The 23,775-nt window shown below is 39.9% G+C and overlaps 2 protein-coding genes and 1 non-coding gene across 3 annotated transcripts; 1 reads left to right on the forward strand and 2 right to left on the reverse strand.

The window, feature by feature from the left end:
• Positions 1-4,017: 4,017 nt before the first annotated feature.
• LOC133034210 (uncharacterized) lies at positions 4,018-4,710 on the reverse strand. Its single transcript, XM_061109254.1, has one exon. The coding sequence runs from the start codon at positions 4,708-4,710 to the stop codon at positions 4,018-4,020; it is 693 nt and encodes a 230-aa protein (XP_060965237.1).
• A 562-nt stretch (positions 4,711-5,272) lies between these two features.
• Positions 5,273-5,379, forward strand: LOC133035279 (small nucleolar RNA R71). Its single transcript, XR_009686555.1, has one exon. It is a non-coding gene; the product is annotated as a small nucleolar RNA R71 (small nucleolar RNA).
• A 13,209-nt stretch (positions 5,380-18,588) lies between these two features.
• Positions 18,589-23,019, reverse strand: LOC133033942 (probable glycosyltransferase At5g20260). Its single transcript, XM_061108993.1, has 4 exons — positions 22,530-23,019; positions 22,193-22,344; positions 20,418-20,784; positions 18,589-19,800 (listed from the first exon to the last, which is right to left on the reverse strand). The coding sequence occupies exons 1-4, from the start codon at positions 22,776-22,778 to the stop codon at positions 19,138-19,140; spliced, it is 1,431 nt and encodes a 476-aa protein (XP_060964976.1). The 5' UTR covers positions 22,779-23,019; the 3' UTR covers positions 18,589-19,137.
• Positions 23,020-23,775: the final 756 nt, after the last annotated feature.

Below are 23,775 nucleotides of genomic sequence, written 5' to 3' on the forward strand. Positions count from 1 at the left end.
GGAGAGAGTTTTTGTGTGAGAAAATTCTTTCAAAGTGCTGTACAAAAACTGAAGCCTTTACCTTCTATTTATAGAAGACCACCTAGGGCTATGGTTGAATTAATTGGTATTTAAAAATTGAAAAATCAATGCGAAAAGGCAAGTAAGGTGGTCGGCCTAGGCATTGTGGAAACAAGGCTTGCCACTTTTCCAACTTTCCTTTTCCTACATTGCTAGTTTCCTGTTTTGTCAAAAACTGCCAATTCCTTTGTTCAACCACATAAATGTCAAATCTAATTATTTAATAATTAAAATTAATTATCAAATAGTATATTTTCATTTATTTATTAATAATAAAACTAATTAAAGTTTCCTAATTAATAAATATGCCCTTCAAATTCTCTATTTACTGTTTTGCCCTTAATAAGTGATAAATTCTCAAATAGACACAGTCTAACTTGAGAATTATAATCGATTAATTAAAATCAATTAAATGAGTCTTACAAGTAATATTTTATCAACTAGTGGGGGGACCATGGGTCTATATATCCGAGCTTCCAATAAGCAGATCAAGAATTTACTACTTAAATTCACTGACTTATTAATTCTTCGTTGAATCCACACATAGAACTTAGAATTGCACTCTCAGTATATAGATGTTGGAAATTATTTTACCAGGATCTAGATTTACTAACAAGTATGTTTGATTAACACCCTAATATGAATTCTAGAACAATGAAAATAAACACATACAAAGTTAGAAAACCTTACAGTGGGTGCAGCGGAATAATATGACTCCTTCCATTCAGATATCTAGCCCTTGATTCCTTTCTGTAGCAGAGCATAATCAAGATCTGAATCTGGATCTTCTTTTCTCCTTCTTTGATGCTGAATTTCCATAGTCTTACATACTATGATTGAGATACCACTTGATGTGTGTGGGCACTACTCATCACTCAAGGAATTTTGAAAGTTAGAGAGAAGAAAAGAGAGAAGGTGGCGTGTGGCCTTTTCTGAAGGAAACAAAGTGCAAAGTTATGAGTTTCCTGAAGCCAACACTTTCTATTTATAGAATTCCCTCTAGGTTTAGGTTAGAATTATGTGGCATTAAAGTAATAAAAATAAATAAATAAAATGGTAAAGGCCTATGCATAGTGGGCGGCTAGAATAGGAAATTGGGCCTCACTTTGCAACTTTCCCATTTTGTTATTTTTCATTCCCATTTTCTCAAAAATGCCAATTTTCCAATATAACCATTCAAATGCCAATTCTAATTATTTAATAACTTAAAAACCATTATTAAGTAATATTGCCATTTAATATATTTATTAATTTAGACATATAAAGTCTCTTAATCAATAAATAAACCTAGAATCTCTTTTACTTACAATTTCGCCCTTGCTTAGTGAAAATTCATAAAGTAGACATAGTCTAACTTTTAGAATTATAATTGATTAATCAAAATCAATTAACTGAGTCTTACAAGCAGTATGGTCTCAACTAGTATGGGGACCATGGGTCTATATAACCGAGCTTCCAATAAGTCGAATCGAATTAACCAAGTAAATTCCCTAACTTATTAATTCCTCATTGAATCCACACTTAGAACTTGGAATTGCACTCTCAGTCATATAGAACGCTCTATATGTTCCATGATATAGACACGTCATTAGTTATCCATTGTTATAACCCTAATGTGATCAATGACCCTCTATATAGATGATTTACATTGTAAAGAGATTAAATTACCGTAACACCCTACAATGTATTTTATCCTTAAAACACTTAACCTGGTATAAATGATATTTCAACTAAGTGAAATGAGATCTCCACCATTTATTTTTGTTTGGTTAAGCTCGAAGGAAATCATCCTTTACTTTCTATTCGCCAGATAGAAGCTATAGATTCCATATTTATGTTAGCGCTCCCACTAAATTGCACTACCGTGTTCCCAAAATGTACGTATCACCCTGACCCAAAAATAGGCTTAACTAACAAATCAAAGAACACGGATAACACTCTTGAGATTGAACCTAACCATATCAGGATTAAGATCATTTGATCTAGGATCAACAGGTGATATTGAATTGAATAGATATTACGGTAAGTTTTAATATATCTAATCAAAATTCAATATCGATCCCTTCCGATGTATACTCCATACATCTGATACTGGTAAACTTTGCCAATGTCCTGGAAAGGACATAACACTTTTCCAAGGTGTAAGAATACCTATCGCTGATTATACCATGTCAGTCTAAATCCAGTGTTCTGACAAATCAGGGAATAAATTTTTGAACATATAATTAAGATTACATTCCACTGTGCTGACAACACTATAATCTTTAACAAACTCATATGTTCTAGACTTAAAAAGAATTCATACATTATATACATATAATCATGACATAAATCATGTGAACCATGCAACATAAAATGTTATTTCTGATCTTTATTAATAAGTAAATCTGATTATATTGAAATGAGTTTTATTTAGGGCACAAAACCCAACAATAGAATGCTCTATATGTTCCACCATATAGACACATCATTAGTTATCCATTGTTATAATCCTAATGTGATCAATGATCCTCTATGTGGATGATTTACATTGTAAAGGGACTTAATTACCGTAACACCCTACAATGTATTTTATCCTTAAAACACTTAACCCTGTATATATGATATTTCAGCTAAGTGAAATGAATACTCCACCATTTATCTCGTTTGGTTAAGCTCGAAGGAAATCATCCTTTGCTTACTATTCCCAAGATAGAAGCTATAGATTCCATATTTATGTTAGCGCTCCCACTCAATTACACTACCGTGTTCCCAAAATGTACGTATCACCCTGACCCAAAAGTAGGCTTAACTAACAAATCAAAAAACACGAATAACACTCTTGAGATTGAGCCTAACCATATCAGGATTTAGATCATTTGATCTAGGATAAACTTAGTGATATTGAATTGAATAGATATTACGGTAAGTTTTATAAATCTATTTCAAAGTTCAATATCGGTCCATTCCAATGCATACTCCATGCATCCAACCTGAGCTTTACTTTAACCAATGTTCTGGAAAGAACATAGCATTTCTCCAAATGCAAGTAAACTCTGTTGTAGATTGTCATATCAGTAAAACCCAGTGTTCTGATAAATCTAGGAATCCTTTATTCACATAGTCATGTTTACTTTCCACTGTGTTGACAACACAATAAACATGATCAAGTATGTGAAAGGGGTTGGGATGAATTTATAAATAAAAAGACAAACAATTGATAAAGTGAACCAAAACATACACAAATGAATGAAAAATACTTCTGTTACTTTATTGATATTGAATAATCTGGATTACATTGAAATGGAGTTTTATTTAGGGCATAAAACCCAACATGTCCACCCAATAGCCTTATTGTGTGCTCGGAGTACTCTTAGCAACTTATCAATCTCCACATCAGAAAGTGAAGCTGACACTATGACTGGAAGCTTTTTGTCTTTGCCCAAAAACTCATACCGTAAATGATCAGGAAGCACCTTCAACTCTAGTTCTGGTGGTTTTTTTTTGTAGATGGCACATGCTTCTTTAGAACGACCCCAAACTCTTCAAAGTATTTTTTATTCAATGGCCCATAGGGGTCAAGCCATTTGGCGTAACCTATCGCCTCAATTCCATCTTGCTCATTCAGATCGTCTTCAGTCAAACTCACTTCTAATGAATCTTCCATCAACTTTTTCTTCTCCACTATAGTGTCCATGAGATCCCCAAAGAAACATTTATCACTTGCCTTTAGAAAAGTCATTGCCTTAAGAACATTGAAGACCATTTCTTCGCTTGCACTCCCAGCTTCAATTCACCCTTCTGAACATCAACCAATGTTTGGCATGTTGCCAAGAATGTTCTCCCATGAATAATTGGAACATTGCTGCCGTCTTCCATTTCCAGAACTATAAAATCTATTGGGAAGATAAATTTATCCACTTTGACTAGAACATCTTCGATGACCCCCCTTGGATGAGCCAACGACCAATCAGCCAATTACAAGGTCACTGTAGTAGGCTTTGCTTCTCCCAACTGTAATTTTCTAAAAACTGACATAGGCATCAAATTGATTCTTGCTCCCAAATCACACAATGCATTTATCCCCTCTATTCTCTTGATAGTACAAGGTATGGTGAAACTCCCAAGATCTCTGAGTTTGGGAGGAAGTTTCTTCTGCAATATCGCACTACACCTCTCGGTCAATGCCACTATTTCATAGTCCTCCATTTTTCTCTTTTTGGACAGGATTTCTTTCATGAATTTCACATAGCTTGGCATTTGTTCCAAGGCTTCTGCAAAGGGGATGTTGATGTGCAGCTTTTTAAATACCTCTAGAAATTTCAAAAACAACTTGTCTAGGTTGGTCTTTTGGAGCCTCTGCGGATAAGGGATCTTTACATGGTGGTCTATGCTGACTGGTGGAGAAGCTTCCTTTGGTGCAAGACCCTCAGTATTTTTCTTTTTTGCTGGTGTCGGTGCCGGTTGATCTTGAACCTCTTCTTCCACTGGTTGTCTCTCATCAGGCCCTTCATACTTCTTCCCACTTCTCAAGGTGATTGCCTTACAGTTTTCTTTTGGGTTCACCTTTGTTGTGCTAGGCAAGTTTCCTTCAGGGTGGGTAGCTATTTGTGTCGCCAATTGCCCCATCTGATTCTTCAAGGCTTTAATGGATGATCTAGTTTCTGTCATAAACTGTAGCAACAGATCTATTTGTAGACTGGGTCCTCCACTAGAACCTTGTTTCTATGGTTGTTGTTGATTCTGTTGGGGTTGATTTCTCTGCTAATAGAACCCCTGTTGTTGCTGATTAGAAGACTGCCCTTGTACATTCTATCGTCGACCCCCTCCTTGATTATACCCATTATTGTTTTGAGAATAATTCCTGATGCTTTTGCTTGATCCATTGGCAAACTATTCACATCTACAGGACATTGGTCATAGGTGTGAGGACCCCCACAGAGCTCATAAGTAACTTGAGCCTGTTTTGCTTGAACAACCATCAGCTTTGTTAGGGCCTCTACTTGGGTTGTCAATTTTGTGATGGTGTCTACCTCGTCCATACCAACTACCTTCTTTGTTTGGCTTCTTTTAGTTGGCCATTATTGATTATTCATGGCCATTTCTTTGAGCAAATCATAGCCCTCGTTTGTACTTTTTCTCATAAATGCCCCACCAGCTGCGACATCTATAATCGTTCTAGTGTTACCAATCAGCCCGTTGTAGAAATTATGAACCAGCATTCACTTTTTCAATCCCATGATGTGGACATTTCCTAATTAGATCCTTGAACCTCTCCCAAGCCTCATAGAGAGATTCATTGTCCAGCTGACAAAAATTATTAATAACTCCTCGCAGCTTGGTAACTTTTGCTGGAGGAAAAAAATTGGACAAGAACTTTGTTGCCAAATCAGTCCATGTTGCAATGGATTTCGGTGCCAAGGAGATGAACCAACTTTTGGCTCACTCCCTCAGCGAGAATGGGAATAGTTCCAAACGGATGGCATCATCGCTGATTTCGTTTTCTTTAAAAGTCTGACATAACTCAATGAAATTGGACAAGTGCAAATTTGGGTCTTTAGATGGGAGTCCACCAAACTGGACTGAAGACTGCACCATTTGGAGTATGGCTGGCTTTATTTCAAAGTGATTGGCCTCCATGACAGGTGGTCTTATGCAAGACTGAACCCCCGTCAATGTTGGGAGAATGTAGTCTCTCAGACTACGACCGTTTGCCTGGTCTTCAACGGCACCTCCGTTATTACTGCTGTTGTTGCCATTATTACCGGAATTAGCATTGTCACCCATGACTTCTTCTATTTCAGCTCTTGCTCCACTTCTTTCTTGCCTTTTGTTTCTTCTGTTTCTTCTACAGGTCTTTTCAATTTCAGGATCAACCGACAGTATTACACTTTGTCCTTGACGTCGCATACAACTTCAATTCCTGAAATAGATTAAGACAATTTGAAAGAAATAGGTTAGCAATTAGCAGAAAGAATTAACCAAAGTAGAATTTAATCTAATCTTATGTAATATCAATGTTTAAACAACTCCCCGGCAACGGCACCAAAAACTTGTTGCGAAAAATATGAATAATACGCAAGCGTACATAATCAAGTAGTACTCACACAGGTGAGGTCGATCCCACAGGGAATTAGACTAAATACCACTAGATTAGACTTATGTTTCTATTTGGCAAACCAATAGTTTTGTGATGGAGATAAAAATAAAGATTAACAAGAAAATAAAATTCAGCTAAAAAGATTTAATCAAAGATGACAAATTAGGGAAAAGAATCATGCTGATTTAATTACCCAATTGTTAATGCTAATTAACCTAATTCTTTTCAGATCTTTTAGGCCCTAAATCACATGTTATGTAATCATCTCTGAACTAGATTAACATGTAATCAACCTTAAGCAATAATCTAAATGTCACAAAGGCTATGCAAATACTTTCGTATTACATCAAAACCTAGTTTATCCAATTTTAGCATTCACAATTCTCACTTTTTCAGATTTTGAATTGGGATCATAAAACATACAAAAGGTGATTAATCTTAAATATGTAATTAAACACAAATATGGATAAATTTTACAATCCAGAGAAGAGAAATAGCAATTGTTGACCGAGGTTTTCGGCAACCAATAAAATAATAAGAATTAAAAGAGCTGTAAGAAATTAAGAGAAGGATTTTTATGTGGTTGGGGCGTTAATGAGCCTTAGTCCACGAGTCTGTATATTTATGAGTGTATTTAATACAGAGAATGTTCTTGGTGAGTATTTACTCTTCTTGCACTTATGCAACCCAAAATTCTCGACCCCCATTAATGAGCTTTGAGGGGGTATTTATAGTGTTTTTGTGGGGTGATTCCCAGAATTATAGTACATGTATTTCTGTAACTATCAGTAAAGTTGGGTATTGCCAATGAATATACCATGGGTAATGCATGGTCAAATCCCTAGGTGTTGTAGGGATTTTATGTGGGTTGTCCTTATTCCCTTTTGACTGATGTGATTCTTCACAAAGTAGTCGTCAGTAGACTCTAGTGGTCATAATCTCGTAGGTGCAAAGTGGGGGTTGTGCCGTCAGACTTTATTGCGTGTGGTAGTTCCAACACGCCTCCTCCCATGCGGCATTAAATGCGAGATGACTGCTCAGAGGAAGCATGACATCTCCCGGAGATGCTTTGATGCCACCTTGATCTTCGGGAGCATAGAAAACCTCGTATGCCTTCTCCGGGAGGCACCTCCGGGATAATGCCTTTCTTTATAAATACTTAGCTATTAATTTGAGTGTTAAAACCTTCGTGTTCACGTGTCCCTGTCTGGTTGGTCCACGTATATTGGGCAAAATCAGGGGCAACATTTACCCCCCAAGCCTTGTTTAAATCTTTTTCAGAACCAAAATGTCTACATCCGGTTCAAAATCTTCTAAGAAAGGAGGAAAGCGCCTGGCCACCCTGGAGGAGGTGATGAGAGGTCCTGTCGCCCAGGAAGGGTATAAGCCTCGTGCCACGGGGTGGGAAGCGGCCGAGCTTCACTCAACCCTAACTTGCCCTCATCAGCTGGAGCATATTGTGCTGGTGGCCGGCATCAAGCCCGCGACCTCCGGGACTTACCACCGGCTGCCCCGGGACGCGGAGACGCCTAATCACAATTACGGAGGCTTCGGAGCTTGGAGCCAAACGCATTTGATGACTGGGGCTATGCTTCCCCTTCAGGATTATTTCATTAATTTCCTTGTATTCGTCGGCCTTGTGCCATATCAACTTATTCCTCAAGCTTACCGCCTGCTTTCAGGCTTGTTTATTTTTTACTCTGCCCGGGGCTGGGGCTCTCCCAGTCCGGCAGAGATATTGTATTTTTATGAACTTGTTTCTGTCCCCAAGAAGGGGGACAAACTTAAGGACAACTTTTATGGTTTTCGGGCCCACCCTTTGAATGAGGGCCCGGTCCCCTTCAACCAGCAAAAACACGTCAAGGAGTATCGTCACCGCTTCTTCTTCTCTTCCGGGTTCCAGGCTGTGGAACACCCGGAGCTTCTCAAGGAGTGGGTTAGGATTCCTCCTTATGAGCGGACTGCACCTACTCAGCTCTTCCTCCAACGGGCCAAGACCTTCGCCACATATGACAAGAAGGACCTTGACGTCGGGGGGTTGGTCACAACCGAGAATTGCCGGAAGGCCAAGCTGATCCTGGGGCATCAGTCGGTGGAGGACTCCAACCTTTCCAAGGTCATCTGCCCGAACGTGAGGGCTCCGGCCGCGGAGAAGGTATTCCGGGATGACATCATCGCCACGACGGAAGGTAAGTACCAGGAGTACCTCTTCCGAAAGGCCCAGGAGCAGGCTTACTCTAAGGCCCAGGCGGCTGCCGAGAGGCCCCTTCGTATTGGGAGCCCGGTGGAGAGGAGGGCCCCCAAACCAAGGCCTACTGTCCAGGTGTCGAATACGGGGGCTCCCGATGCCAGCACTTCTGGTTCTAGTAAGTCCCCTCTAACGATACATTACGTCCCTCCTGTTCGTGAATATGCTAGCCTTAGGCCTATAGGGTTCTATGAACGTATCCTTAGGTTTACGATGCCCTCTACTCGGTGGGGGGATCATGCAAAGGAGTATTACTTCTCCAACTTAAGTGATTATTTAGGCCTGTCCCGGATGGGTTCGGGGCCTCCGGTGCCCGTTCCCTTGGATCCTTCGGCCTATCTGTCTTCTAGCTGGTTCCGTCCCTCGGACAGCTATCTCGGGGATGATGCAGCTGGTGTTAAGATTCGGGACTTTGCTAGGGCCAAATTAGAGAGTCAGGGTAGGACTAGCTTGATTGCTTTTTAAGTATTCGCTTCTTTCGCAAACATTCTAACACCTGACTTTTTTCTCTTGTTGTAGCAGCTGACCCCATGGAGGCGATCTTGGCCACCCTTGCTGGAGCCCACAGTCCTGATATTTCCCTTCCTCCTACTTCTTCCCAGATGGTCACCCCCGGGAAGGCTTCTTCCAGTGCCCCTCCAAACACAATTGACTTAGTGGATGAGGAGGAGGTACTTCTTGGGAAGTTGAAGAAAGTGAAGAAGAGCAAGAGGTTGCTCTGGTGCGCAAGCGGAAAGGCAAGATGGTAGCAGAGGAGTCTTCTAAACGCCCGCGGAGGGTAGACACTCCGGCCCCGAGCCATGACTCTGGGATTCCTCCCGAGGCGGAGGAGTTTACAGCGCCTCACGGCATTGTGCTGACTCCGGTCCCCGGAGATGAGGAGAGGCAAGAGCTTCGGATTGCCAAGTATAATTATGCCCTCGATGAGTACACCTGGGGGCACGCTGAGGTGGAGGCCCTGAAGAGGGTTTTGCGAGAGGAGGTGCAAAACTCTCTTAACGAGGAGAACTTCCGAAACCCGTGGGATCTGAACCTGGACCCCTTGACGGACTGTTTCAACCGTTTCCTCGGGCCTACATTGGCCCCTTTTGCCTCCGAGATGACCGGTGAGTACGTCTCCCAGCTGACTCGATGCGCGCCTAAACGGTACGCTGCTTGTGCATCCTTGAACTCCGTCTTTTACGTTCAGGACATCAGCCATGTCTCGGCTGCGGTGAGTACTTTGTGATTTATTTCTTTCCTCATCATTTTACTTAAGGCCTTCACTCACTCTTACTTCCTTTTCCAGATTACTGCAGAGGCTGGCCGCCTTTCCAAAACCATAATTAACCACGGCTTCGTCTTGTCCGAATTTGGGGGCATAGACAAGGTTGTGAAGATCCTGCAGGACCTATCTGCTGAAAGGCGGGCGTTCCAGGAGGAGGCTGAGCGAAAGGAGGCTCTTGCTAAGGCAAAGTTCGAGGAGGAGGCTAAACAGAGGGAAGTCCAGGCGGAGGCGATGCTCCGGGAGGAGGTCCTTCGGAGGGACAGGCTGGAGGCGAGGCACCGGGAGGCGCTGAGGTTAGAGGGCGAGGCTACCGCCAAGGCTAAATGCGAGCTCCGGGAGGCCAGGGAGGCCTTAGATGAGATGGCCGCCAAGGTGAGGTCCTTAGAGGAATTTCACCGGGCGGACTTGGAGTCCAGGGCCAACCTAGCCGTGGAGATTAAGGAGCTCAAGGACTTTAAAGATCAAGCGTTAAAGAAGGCTAAGAGAGATGAGCTCCTCTCCCCTGTCTCCTGCAGCCGCTGCATTAAGTGCTTTGATGAAGGCGTCTACATGGCCTAGTCGACAAATGGCCAGAACATCAAGCTTGACTTCTATCCCAAACCTGCGGAGTGATTGCTAAATTTCGGGAGAAGAAGAAGAAGGTTGACGCCATGCTTGAGGCGCGTATTGGTCCTCGCCTTCCTCCTCGCATTGACTTGGCCGTTTGAATCCAGCCCATTTCACTAAGTTTTTTCTTATCTTTTTTTTTATTTGCAGCTATTTTTCTTTTATTTAAGACAATGATTATCTTAATAGCTGCCTTATTTTTTTTAAGGGGAGACAGTGATTAAGGCCTGTCCCCGGGCCCTTTGTATATATATGTTTTTTGACCTGCCCTTAGGGCCAGGATTTTTATATATGCATGACCATTTTTGATGCATATTTTTCTTTTGGACCTGCCCTCTGGGTCAGGATATTTATACATATGATCTTTTTTTATGCATAATTTCTCTTTTTGGACTAGCCCTTTCGGTCAGGATATTTTACTTTTGGCTTGTTTTTCGTCTGTCCGTGTGGTATGCCTTAGTACCCCCCTGAGTGGCATGAAAACTTAGTTTTTAAGGCACTCAGTTTTATTTAAAATACAGAGGTTGCATACACTTAGACGGTACAAACCCTTAAAACAAAGCCTAAGTTATACATTTGGACTATTGGTAATATTTTCGGAGGTGATCGGCGTTCCAGGCCCTTGGCACAATGGTTCCATCCATCCTTTTTAGCTTATAAGTTCTGGAGCCGATTTCGTCCTCGATTTCATATGGCCCTTCCCAATTTGGCCCAAGTACCCCCACTCCGGGTTCTTGGGTGGCTGGGAAGACTCTTCTTAAGACCATATCCCCAATAGCAAATTTTCTGTTTTTTAACTTTGGAGTTAAATATTTGGTCACCTTCTTTTGATAAGTTGCCATTCGTATTTGTGACTCGTCCCGGAGTTCTTCAACTTGATCCAGCGCTTCTTGTAATAAAGCTTGGTTTGTAGCTGAATCGTAAGTCGTTCTCCTGTGGGACAGGAATAACGTTTGTACCGGGACCATTGCTTCACAACTGTATGCCACTGAGAAAGGCGAGTGACCGGTCGTGGTTCTGGGGGTCGTTCGGTAGGCCCATAACACTCTTGGCAACTCTTCGGGCCAATTGTTTTTGCAGGCCAGCAACTTTTACTTTAGGGTGACCTTTAGAATTTTGTTGACTGCTTCTGCTTGTCCGTTTGTTTGCGGCCTTGCCACCGCGGAGAAGGTTTTTACGACTCCGTGTTGGTTGCAGAAGTCAGTGAACTCTTCGCAATCAAATTGCTTTCCATTGTCAGAGACTATTTTGTGAGGCAAGCCATATCGACACACAATGTTTTTAATAACAAATCCTTGTGCTTTTTTAGCAGTTATAGTCTTCATGGGCTCAGCCTCCATCCATTTGGTGAAGTAGTCTACTGCTACTATTGCATACTTTACTCCTCCCTTTCTTGTTGGCAGAGACCCAATAAGATCTATCCCCCAGACCGCGAAGGGCCAGGGGCTAGTCATCAGGGTAATCTCATTGGGAGGAGCTCTCGGTATGTTCGCGAACCTTTGGCACGAATCACATTTTTGGACGTAGTCTATGCAATCTTTTTTCATTGTTGGCCAGAAGTATCCTTGTCTCAATATTTTCTTTGAGAGACTTGGTCCTCCTGTATGATCTCCACAGAACCCTTCATGGACCTCTAGCATAATTTGTCTAGCTTCAGGGTCCGATACACACCTTAAATAAGGCATGCTGAGTCCTCTTCGGTAGAGAATTTTATCCATCATCACATAACGATGAGCCTAATATTGAATCTTTCTGGACAGTGCCCTTTCTTGGGGAAACTCACCTTTTGTTATGTATTCTATGATGGGGACCATCCAGTTGGGTTCTTGCCAAACCGTTGCTATGGCCTCTTTTATTTTGATGCTTGGCTCTGCCAAGCATTCCACGGGTACTACCCCCAGTCCTTCAATTTCACTGTCCGAAGCTTACTTAGCCAGGCAGTCCGCGTGAGCGTTCTTTTCCCTGGGGATTCTTTCCACTTTATAGTCCGTGAACTGGTGGAGCAGTTCCCGGACTATCGCTACATATGCGGCCATTCTTTCACCGCGCGTTTGGTACTCTACCGATATCTGGTTCACGACCAGTTGGGAGTCGCTGTAGACTTCTACTCTTTTGGCCCCCACAGCCTTTGTAATCTCAGCCCTGCAATCAGGGCTTCATACTCGGCTTCGTTGTTTGAGGCTGAGAAGTCGAACCGTAGGGCTGCTTGGAGTCAAAGTCCGCTCGGGGAGATAATTGCGACCCCTGCTCCGGATCCATTTTCATTGGAGGCTCCGTCCATAAATACTTTCCATGTGGGGACTGATGGTACCATCGCGTTCGCGGTTGCCTCAGCTTCATTACATTCGGTGATGAAGTCTGCCAAGGCTTGCCCCTTTATGCAGATACGGGGTATGTAGTGCAAGTCGAATTGACTTAACTCCATCACCTATTTGAGGAGCCTTCCAGACGCCTCTGGCTTTTGCAGGACTTGCCGGAGTGGGTGATTGGTCAACACCTTGATTGGGTGCGCTTGGAAATACGACCTTAATTTTCTTGAGGCCATTAGGAGGCAGAAAACTAGTTTTTCGATGATAGGGTATCGCGTCTCCGCCCCTATCATGCGCTTGCTGACGTAGTACACGGGATGTTGAGTTTTCTCTTCTTCCCAGACTAAGGCAGCGCTGACCGCGTGCTCGGAGACGGCCAAGTATAGGAACAGGTCCCCTCCGAGAACGGGTTTTGACAGGATTGGAGGCTTGGCCATGTGCTCTTTCAATTTTTTGAATGCCTCCTCGCACTCGTCAGACCATTCAAACTTTTGGCACTTCTTCAAAATGTTGAAGAAGGGAATGCACTTGTCTGTAGACCGGGAGATAAAATGGCTCAGGGCAGCAACCTTTCCGGTTAGGCTCTGCACGTCTTTATGCTTCTTGGGGGATGGCATGCTCAGGAGAGCTTGAATTTTCTCCGGGTTTGCCTCAATCCCTCTCTGCCTGACGATGAAGCCCAGGAACTTTCCTAATTTGACCCCAAAGGTGCATTTCCTTGGGTTGAGCTTCATTCCGTATCTCCGGACGACCTCGAAACATTCTTCTAAGTCGTCCGCATGGCTATTGCACGCTTTTGACTTGAGCAACATGTCATCTACGTACACCTCCATGTTTCGCCCCTGAAGTTAGTGCATTGTTGGTCTACCGTGTGCATCTTTATTTGGTTGTACCCGGCGTACGCGTCCATGAAGGACAGTAGCTTGAATCCGGAAGTGGCATCTACCATCTGATCGATCCTTGGCAGAGGAAAACAGTCCTTTGGACAAGCCTTGTTTAGATCAGTGAAGTCTATACAAACTCTCCAGGTTCCGTTAGGCTTCGGCACAAGGACCGGATTGGCTAGCCATTCTGGGTAGTAAACGTCGCGGATCATGCCGTTTGTTAAAAGCTTATCCACCTCTTTCTCTAAGGCCTCAGCCTTTACTGAATCGAGGGGTCGTCGCTTTTGTTGGACCGGCGACATGTCCGAGTTGACGTTGAGGACGTGGGTGATGATGTTGGGACTTATGCCAGTCATGTCCTCTTGGCACCATGCAAAAATGTCAATGGCCCCCTTCGGTGTCTTTATTATTTTTTCCTTTTCCTCCGGGTCTAGGCTCTTTCCTAGCCAGAGTACCTTGGTGGAGTCCAGGTCACACATTGATATCTCCTCGATGTCCTCCATCGATTCTATAACTTTTTTGGACCCCACGCGGGGATCCAACTCGTCTTCTTCAGCCATTTCTGGCTCAATGGTTTCCCGGACCATCAGCACGGGTAGGCGGGTCGCAACGTTATAGCATTGCCTGGCCTCCCCTTGATTTCCTCTCACCGTCCCTATCCAGCTTCCTGGGTGGGAAATTTCAGGCACAAGTGCTGTATTGATGTGACTGCGCCAAAGTCTACCAAGGCCGGTTGGCCGAGGGTTGCGTTGTATGCTGTCGGGCAGTCCACCACCACGAAAGTATAGTACTTGAACGTGCTCTAGGGGGTGTCCGGGCACAAGGTGACTGGAAGTCTCACCTTCCCCATTGGAATAAGTGTCGTTCCATTAAACCCTGTGAGTTGGGAACCACTAGGTGAGAGGTCTCGGTCTGTCAGGCCTATTGCAGTGAAGGCCTCTTTGAAAAGTAAATTCACGGAACTCCCATTGTCAATCAGAACTCTGGCCACAACTTTATTGGCGATGGGGGTCTCTATGACCAACGGGTCATGGTGGGGAAAACGCACCGTCTTAGCGTCTTCTTCCGTGAATGTGATGGGTTGATCCATCAGCCGGGGCCTTTGAGCTGGGAGTTGGGTAACTTCCCAAACCTCATTGTGTTTCACGACCCCTGCATACCGCTTCAGTTCTTTGCGGGTAGTTCCTCCGATATGGGGTCCTCCCGAGATCATGGCTACTCTCCCGTTAGGTCCGGGCGGCAGACCAGGGATATGCTGGGCATCTCCGGGGGGAGCAACTGGAGCCAATACTCCTGGCGCACCCCCTGGTGTTCCCTGAGGCACAGCTCCAGCCGCCTGCCCCGGGTTGAGATGAGGCAGCCGATTTTTGATCCACTCGTAGAGGTGTCCCAACCAGATTAAGTTTTCGATCTCGTCTTTGAGATTTTTGCATTCATTGGTGTTGTGCCCAATGTCGTTATGGTACTCGCATCTCTTGTTGGGATCCCTCCGGGAACTATCTTTGTACAAAGGAGGTGGTCTCCGGTAGTGTGTATTCTTCCTAGTAGCAAAGTACACACGTTCTTAGGAGTCTGTCAACTCCGTATACTGGGTATATTGGGGGTTGTACCCCCTTTTTTGTCGCTTTTCCTCTGTCCGGGTACTACCCTTGGAGGACCTTTTACTCCTTGAACCTTGGGAAGGACCGACCAAACTGGCAGTTGGAGCGGAGAGCGAGGGAGCTTGTCCATTTATCCTCGAGGGATTTCCAAAATGAGACGATGCGGGGGCCAAGGCTTGGCCCTGGCTGTATCCGGGAGTAACGGAGAATTGTATGCTGGTCATTCGTGGAGTTACTGTCGGGACAGTACCCGACGGTTGAGCTCCGGGCACATACCCTGCTATCTCGGTGGGATAATATCCTCCATAGGCCACTATTTGGGCCTCTTCAAGATTGATATATTTTTGGACTCTCTTCTGGAAGTCCTGAAGGTTCGCAGCTCCTTCCTGTTGTAGTTCGTTCCAAAATGGAGTTTTTGTACGGATGCCTGCCTGGAGAAGGGCAAGCTGTTGTCCGTCATCAACTTTCTTGGTCTTCGAGGCTTCCTCGCGGAACCTCTTTATGTAATTCTTTAAGGTCTCCGTAGGCAGCTGCTTGATGTTAGTCAAAGCGCTGACCTCCAGATTAACCTTTCTTGCGGCGACAAACTATCTCCGGAAGTTGGTCTGTAACTTATTCTAACAGCCCACGGATCCTGGCTCCAGTTTCTTGAACCATTCCTCCGCGGACCCGCTTAGAGTAAGCGGGAAGCACAGACATTTAGCGTCATTGCTGACTCTCATGACCGTCATGACGCGGTTGAACCCTGACAGATGGTCGCTTGGATCGGAGTTCCCGGTATAAGCTACCATTTCGGGCATCTTAAAATTCTTGGGCAGCTCTGCTTCCAGGATGTGCTTGGCACACGACTCCCGGTCCTCACAGTCTGAGTCGGAGTCGTCGCCTTTATGTCTCCAGGAGACTCGGGCGATATCTTTTCGGAGTATGGCGAGTTCCGCCATGATTCCTTCGTTTAACGTTCCCGTGGAGACCGCGGGCCCGTATTTCTTTTGGTCAAGGTGATCCCGGAGGTCACCCTGATTCCATTGATTTGATTTCTCAAAACAACGGGAGGACATTTCTGTCCTCTTCTTCCTCTACCTCCGGGCTCCTGGTGCACGGAAACGCTTTTTCGGTCCTCTCGATCCTAAGGGCCAAGACTCCCCTTTTGGAGTTTGCCCCTCTGCGGACCTTTCCCTTTCGGGAAATCTAAGCGGACCTTTTGCGGATCCTGCGCCTTTTTCTTTCTCCCGGGGGTAGAAGTAGGGTTTTTGTTTTGGTTCCCTTCAGCGGGATACCTTATAGGGCTTGGTTCCCTAGATTTTTGCCGTTGGGTACTTGGCGAGGATTCCTCTGGTTCCTTTCCAAGTCCAGCAGACATGGCTTTGGGATGCACGTGGATGCAGCTGCCTCCATGGCTTTTTGCATGGCCAGCATTACCTCTTGCATCTTTTGGTTTTGTGCTTTTTGGGCTGCGATCTCAGCTTTATGATCGACAGCCTTTTGTCTTAAGAGCACTAATTCTGAGTAGCTACCGTCATCGTAGGCGTACTCATCGAGGTTTCCCTCGTAATCATCATCAGGAATTCCTTCTTCTTCCTCGAAACCCTCAACTGCTCTTGAGGCTACGTCTTCCTCATTCGGGTCTTGAGCATCTTCTAGAGGGCGAGGTTGACGAGTGCTTCGAGTCTCCACCATTGTTGTAATGTACGGTGTGTTTATAGAAGCTTTCTTCAGCTCTTAATGAAAGCACCAAAATGTTGACCGAGGTTTTCGGCAACCAATAAAATAATAAGAATTAAAAGAGCTGTAAGAAATTAAGAGAAGGATTTTTACGTGGCTGGGGCGTTAATGAGCCTTAGTCCACGAGTCTGTATATTTATGAGTGTATTTAATACAGAGAATGTTCTTGGTGAGTATTTACTCTTCTTGCACTTATGCAACCCAAAATTCTCGACCCCCATTAATAAGCTTTGAGGGGGTATTTATAGTGTTTTTGTGGGGTGATTCCCAGAATTATAGTACATGTATTTCTGTAACTATCCGTAAAGTTGGGTATTCCCAATGAATATACCATGGGTAATGCATGGTCAAATCCCTAGGTGCTGTAGGGATTTTATGTGGGTTGTCCTTATTCCCTTTTGACTAATGTGATTGTTCACAAAGTAGCCGTCAGTAGACTCTAGTGGTCATAATCTCGTAGGTGCAAAGTGGGGGTTGTGTCGTCAGACTTTATTGCGTGTGGTAGTTCCAACACGCCTCCTCCCATGCGGCATTAAATGCGAGATGACTGCTCAGAGGAAGCCTGACATCTCCCGGAGATGCTTTGTAGCCACCTTGATCTCCGGGAGATAGAAAACCTCGAATGCCTTCTCCGGGAGGCACCTCTGGGATAATGCCTTTCTTTATAAAGACTTAGCTATTAATTTGAGTGTTAAAATCTTCGTGTCCACGTGTCTCTGTCTGGTTGGTCCACGTATATTGGGCAAAATCAGGGGCAACAACAATTATCATTAACTAAAGATAATGTCAATCGATATTCATCATCTCCCCAAATAGGAGTTTAGTTCATAAAATCCATAATCAAATCTAAAACAGAAATTAACATAGAAATCAAGAGTTTAAGAAAGAACTAGTTAGTGATTGCGCTCCGGATCGTCACAATAGCTTCCTCTCCTCCTTCTTTCACTTTTCGTGACCAATCTCTAATTATTTTCGTTCTAAAACACAAGCCCCTTAAATAGAAATTAGTGTTTTTACCTCTGAATAGTCAAAGTAAAAAACTGCCCAAAATTCTCGTGTTTAGCCCATAGTCGCGACTACTTAAAGCCTAGTCGCAACCATAGGCAAAGCACAAAAATCAAGCTTTCTGCCTACTCCATAGTCGCGACCCTGGTCGGGACCATAGAAAAGGGTCGCGACTACTGAAGCGTTTTTGTCAGCTTCAGCAGATTTTTCTCCAGAATGCCCTGTCTTCTGAACAATTGATACAATTTGAGCTCTCATGCCTCAGGGATCTAAAACAAGGAAAATTAAGTGTAAAACCATTCCAAAAGATAACATTGACATAGAAAACAACTATAAAATTAACTCGGAACTTAGGCTAAAAATAGCCTAACAATTATCCCACATGTAATTTAAATGAAGCGTGGGGATTGTCTACGTTTCATGAACAATTATATTTGAATTAATCTCAAAAAAAATAACTGCCAACCTATATTCATATAAATAGGGGCAGATTCCATGAGAAAAGAGATGAAAAATTTGAGAAGTAAATTATTATTATTCAAATTCTGAAGTTGTACTCTGTGCTCAAAAAAGATCCCTAATAATAAGGACTCGTGGAGTATGTACATTTTAACTACAAAATTACATAAAAATATCTGGAGTTATAATTTCTTTTATTGCTTATTAATTTCTGTGGAATATTAATTACTTAAAGGCTATTTAATTTTGGTTAATGAAAATCTCATAAACACGTAATTTTTTTTTAAAAAAAAAATAAAAAATTAGTATATAAGGTAATTTTACTTTTTTTATTGTTGCCAAAGGAATTCTCTTTTATGCATGTTCTTACAATAATAATAATTTATGAGAAACGCTTAAAGACACCAGTAATGTCTAGCACCTTGTTAAGGTGTAATATTATTATTGGTACAATTAAATGTCGAATGACATGTATTTTAATATAATAACTTCTATTGAGTATTATCAATCACAAGGCGCCACTTTTAAGTGGTGCTAGGCGTCACTGCAAGACTGACCTTTTAAAATTAGCGAGCCATAGGAAAACAATATTTTTGGACCCTTATTTAGAAAAAATTGTGCTATTTTTCAAAATTAGTAAGAAAATATGTATTTTTAAAAGATTTTTTTTTGAACCCTGAGCTAGATGGGCCCTAGACACAAGCTTAATCCGCCTATATTCAAAGCCTAACCTGTACAACTGGTATACCTAATAACAATGCTCTAATTTTATAATTAAGAAAAAATAATGATATAAAATATATGGAACACAAACATCAAACTATAAATTTTTCCTAACAAATTTATGGTTAGCTATTACTATATAAAAAGATTATATAATTTAATTTAACTAATTATTTAAAATGGCAACCTAAAATTAAGCCTTCTAAGCCAAACTGAGTGAAGCACCATATGAAACACATCAAAGGGCTTAGCTGGTCGATTCAACTCAAAGTGTCTACTCACTTTCATCACCCTCTTCTGTAATGTCAAGTATTTCGAGTAAGGAATAGCTTTCAAAATGTTCTTGATTTCAGGTATTTTGCTAGGTGGGATTTGTACAGAGAATTTGGTCCAATCAAGAACATCCTCAAAGGGTATGGAGTAGTAATCAGATATGAGAACTGGGACACAGCCTTGTCGCATTGCCTCAACAACTCGAGGACTCGCCACTTCCGAACCACTAGGGCACAAGCAAAACTTGGTCTCTCCCATGATTTTATGGTAGCTGTAGTTTTTTGGAAGTTGTTCAAAGACGAGTACTTCGTTGTCTTTTTCCTTCCAATGCTTGAATAATTTTGCTCTTATGTCGCCGTGAGCTGCACCGGCAAAGAAAGCTAGCACCGGCCGCTGATTGGGCGGTTGGCCCAATCGCGGCGGTCCTAGTTCGAATTTCTTTAGGTTGTATTCGGGTATGGATACGTCTCTTGATGGTTTGAAGCCTTCGGATGTGTTGGCATTGCATAATACTTTCATGAAGTTGTCATATATGTGATGATCTATACGTGAAATTAGTGGTGCCTATTTATCATTAAAAATAATTTAATTAGTCATGATATGATCATAATTTATGATAGTAATGCAACTATTAATTGTTAGGATAAATATTTGTGTGATTATAATGGACTAATAAAAGAATGGAGATCAGTAAAAAATAAAATGCAATTAAGTTCAAAAGAATGTATAATGGGTTTTCATATTTACAAACATTATGAATAGTCAGCTTAACAAAACTTAATAATCAGAAAATATACAAATACAAATTAATTAGAAAAGAAGAAAACACATTAAGAAAAATAAGTGTTGTTGTTTAATATCGATCTTAAGATATAAATTAAGGTTACTTTGATGCATTAAAAGGGCAGTTAATATTAGTCTAATTTAAGAGTATGGACACCAATTATATGAAATTGCATCATCATATATATGGCGTGTTTGAGCATTATACAATTAAGTTTCCTATATTTTAACATAGTAATCTGTAACCTACGTTTTTCGTTTTCATATTTTATATATGATCATGAGATATGATACAAAATACTATTAATATTAAATGGATGGAGAAAGTAATTAAAACAAGAAAATACATATAAACAATAGTATAAGTAATTAACGTAGTAGCTAAGTTATGTACGTACCCAGTCATGGCAAGAGACAAAAAAGTGGTCAGCTCCATTAGTTCGATTCCAATAAGGATATTTGCGAGAGAGAACATAAACGTAGTCAGTGAAAACACGAGAGAGAGTTTCAGAGAAGCGTCCACCTTTACTATAGGTTGGGTAGAGTGAGTCTGTGAGTTTTGATATACTCATGGGTAGGAAGAAGGCATGTGCTTCATCAGGATGCTTTGCCATGAATGAATGATTTGATAATTCACTTTCCAACTCGAAAATGAACTGTCCTTCTATTGAGTATATGTATGTTGTTGGCCCATTGTGGACCATTGGCATTTCTCCTTCTCTGTAACTCCATATCTTCATTCTCTTTACCATCTCTATATGACTCCTACAATACATGTATATAATTAATTGTTATAGTTTCCCATATCTTATGTGGTACTGGTGATAGCATGTGACCTATGTAGTGTATGGACAATCATATATAATATATATAGGTTTAGTCTGGGTAATTTCTACTTTTACTTTTGTTTATGATAAATATAAGTTTGACTCATTATTTTTACATGTAGATAACTATTATAAGAAGATCATTTTTAATAAAAAATACTTTTCAAAGTAGTATTTGAATGGCATTATAAAAAATATCTTTTGTATGTCAATTAAAAATTATATAAATTATTAATTTATAAAATAGTTTCTTAAGAATTCTTTTAGAAGAAACTACAAATTCTAGCTTCTTTTAAAAAGATTTTTAAATTAAAAAGTAATGTTTTTTTTTTAGAATTGTTAAAAAGTATTATTGGTACTTAATACTTTGTCCAGTTAGCATAATAAGTACGCTCTACGTTATCATACCATCTGCTATTGGTGTAATTATATCGAATCTCATATAATTTAAAAAGTTAGATTTTAAAAAATATCACTAATGGGATGTTAACAAAGTATTAGACACTACTAGTATCTAACAATACCTCTTCTTTTTGCCAAAAGACTCTAAAGACTTTGTTAATTCTAAAAGTTTAAAAAAAACTTTATAAAAGCTAAGACAAATTGGTTATAGTATGATTACATTTTATGACATTTAATAAAACAAACACAATTAAGTTACGTAGCATATATGCACACACTCTCTCTCTATATATACATATATATTAGAAAGATTAAATAGATAAATTCATGCCATTATTGTTAGTTGGTTATTATAAAGTTTATGATCTTGACCTTTTCAAATCTATCGTAAAAATTCGCCAAGTGTTTCTACTGGAAAATCGAGATGAGTTGAGTTGACTAATTATATAGCTAAATATTATAAGAGTCAATGTTTGTGAATAGTTTATGGGAAACAAATTTACACTCATAAATTTTAAATATTTAAGTAGATAATTTTGTGTAAATTTTAGATTGAGTCACTTAATAATATATTCCAAATAGGGTTAATTTTAGCTTTGGGATTTTAATTTAGGTTCAAATTCCTAGAAAGAACTACCGATTCAAAGCAAGAAAAAGAAAAGATAAATCATTTATTTATGGTATAACAAAGACTCAATTAGCTAGTTGGTAAATTATAATACTAATTCTTTTAATTTGCCAAATTAGGCACACATATTACGAAATTATATTTATAGACATGAAAACAACTCTTCCCCCAATAATTGAGAGTACTGTATCTACTTTTTTAAATGATTAACTTAATTTAGATATTCAGGGGAGGAGATTATAGAAATTTTTCAAAACTAATCAAAAGAAAATAATTAAAGAAATCAGTGGTACTATTAAAAGAAAAGATACTTAACTGATGAAAAGCATAAGGATTTCTGTAAACAGGTCCTCTAGGAGTGTAAATCTCTTCTCTATCAGAAGTGTAATTCTTAGTAAGAATGGCTTTCCGTATAGCTGCTCTGGCTCTTGCCAACCCATCTTCAAGTCTCTGCACACTGCTCTTATTCTGCTCAAATATATATAATACAAATTAATTTATATAACTAATCAAACAACCACATATAAATAATAAATATATGAGAGAGATATATAGTAATCATATTAATAATAATAATAATAATAATAATAATAATAATAATAATAATAATAATAATAATAATAATAATAATAATAATAATAATAATGTTATACTTTGACGTGGTTGCTGCTAGCAAGAGTAGAAAAGTTCGAAGAAGAGTACTGCTGATCATGATGTGATGTGAAATTAGGGTTACTAAAATTGTTAATTGATGGAGAAGCAGGTGGTTTAAGATGATGATGAGAAGGGCTTAGTAATGTGTGATATTTGTTTAATGGAGAGGAGAATGAGATGAAAAAGAAGAGTATGACAAAAATTGGAGGGACTAAGTATGGTAAGTAGTTTTTCATTAATGAAGCCATATATATCTGATTTTGATGGGAGAGAGCTATTCACCCAAAATTATAGGCATCGATCTATTTATTTAACAAATTCACTACTTAGTCATGTTACGCCTTCTATGATCACTCTCTCTATATATATAGCGATAGCGTATTTATCACTCCCTTCGGTAATGTTAAACTAGATATAATATATAGGATATTTATTAATTGATGATATAATTAATTGATTAACTAATTTAAATTCCAGGTAGTATTTAGTAAGGAGATATTTTTATATATTATCAATTTATTATTAATTATAATGAATTACTTATTCTTTTTATCACGTTATTTTCAATTACTTTTTTTAGAAAGATTTAATTAATTAATTTGTTTTCGCATAGAAAAGTTAATTTCTTTAGTACTATGCGGAGTCCAATTTCCACACACAAGCTAGTACACCTCAAAATTTAAAAAAGTGAAGTTTAAAATAATTTTTGAAAGTCACTTTTTATACTTTTTTAATTTTTTCAATACTTATTTTAAATTTATTTTATTGTTTTTATTTTTTAAACCATGTATATATTTTTTAATTTTTATTTACATAAAATTTTATATAATTTCTTATTTTAATTTTTTTGTTATAATATTTAAAAGATCATTTATTTTTTATAAGTATATTTTTTAAGAATATTATTAGAAGAAAAAAATAAAAAAAAAAATAATATAATTAAAGATATATATTTTAGATAAATAAAAAAATTATTAAAATATCGTGTATTTATAAATTTTTAAAATGCAAATAAAACTCGTGATAATATTATACGTGTTTTTTATATTCAATGTATATTTTGTTTCTCTACATTTTTTTTTATATCCAATATATAAATTATTTTGTTTGATATAATTTCAATAACCATTATCTTACAAAGAATAAAAAAAGAAAAAAACATCAATTTAGTATAACTAACAAAACATATATTATTATTTTTTTACCATATCTTTAATGAAGATGTAAATAAATGATGCATGATTA

The sequence above is a fragment of the Cannabis sativa genome, chromosome 2 (genome assembly GCF_029168945.1).
Source record: "Cannabis sativa cultivar Pink pepper isolate KNU-18-1 chromosome 2, ASM2916894v1, whole genome shotgun sequence".
Lineage (NCBI taxonomy): Eukaryota > Viridiplantae > Streptophyta > Magnoliopsida > Rosales > Cannabaceae > Cannabis > Cannabis sativa.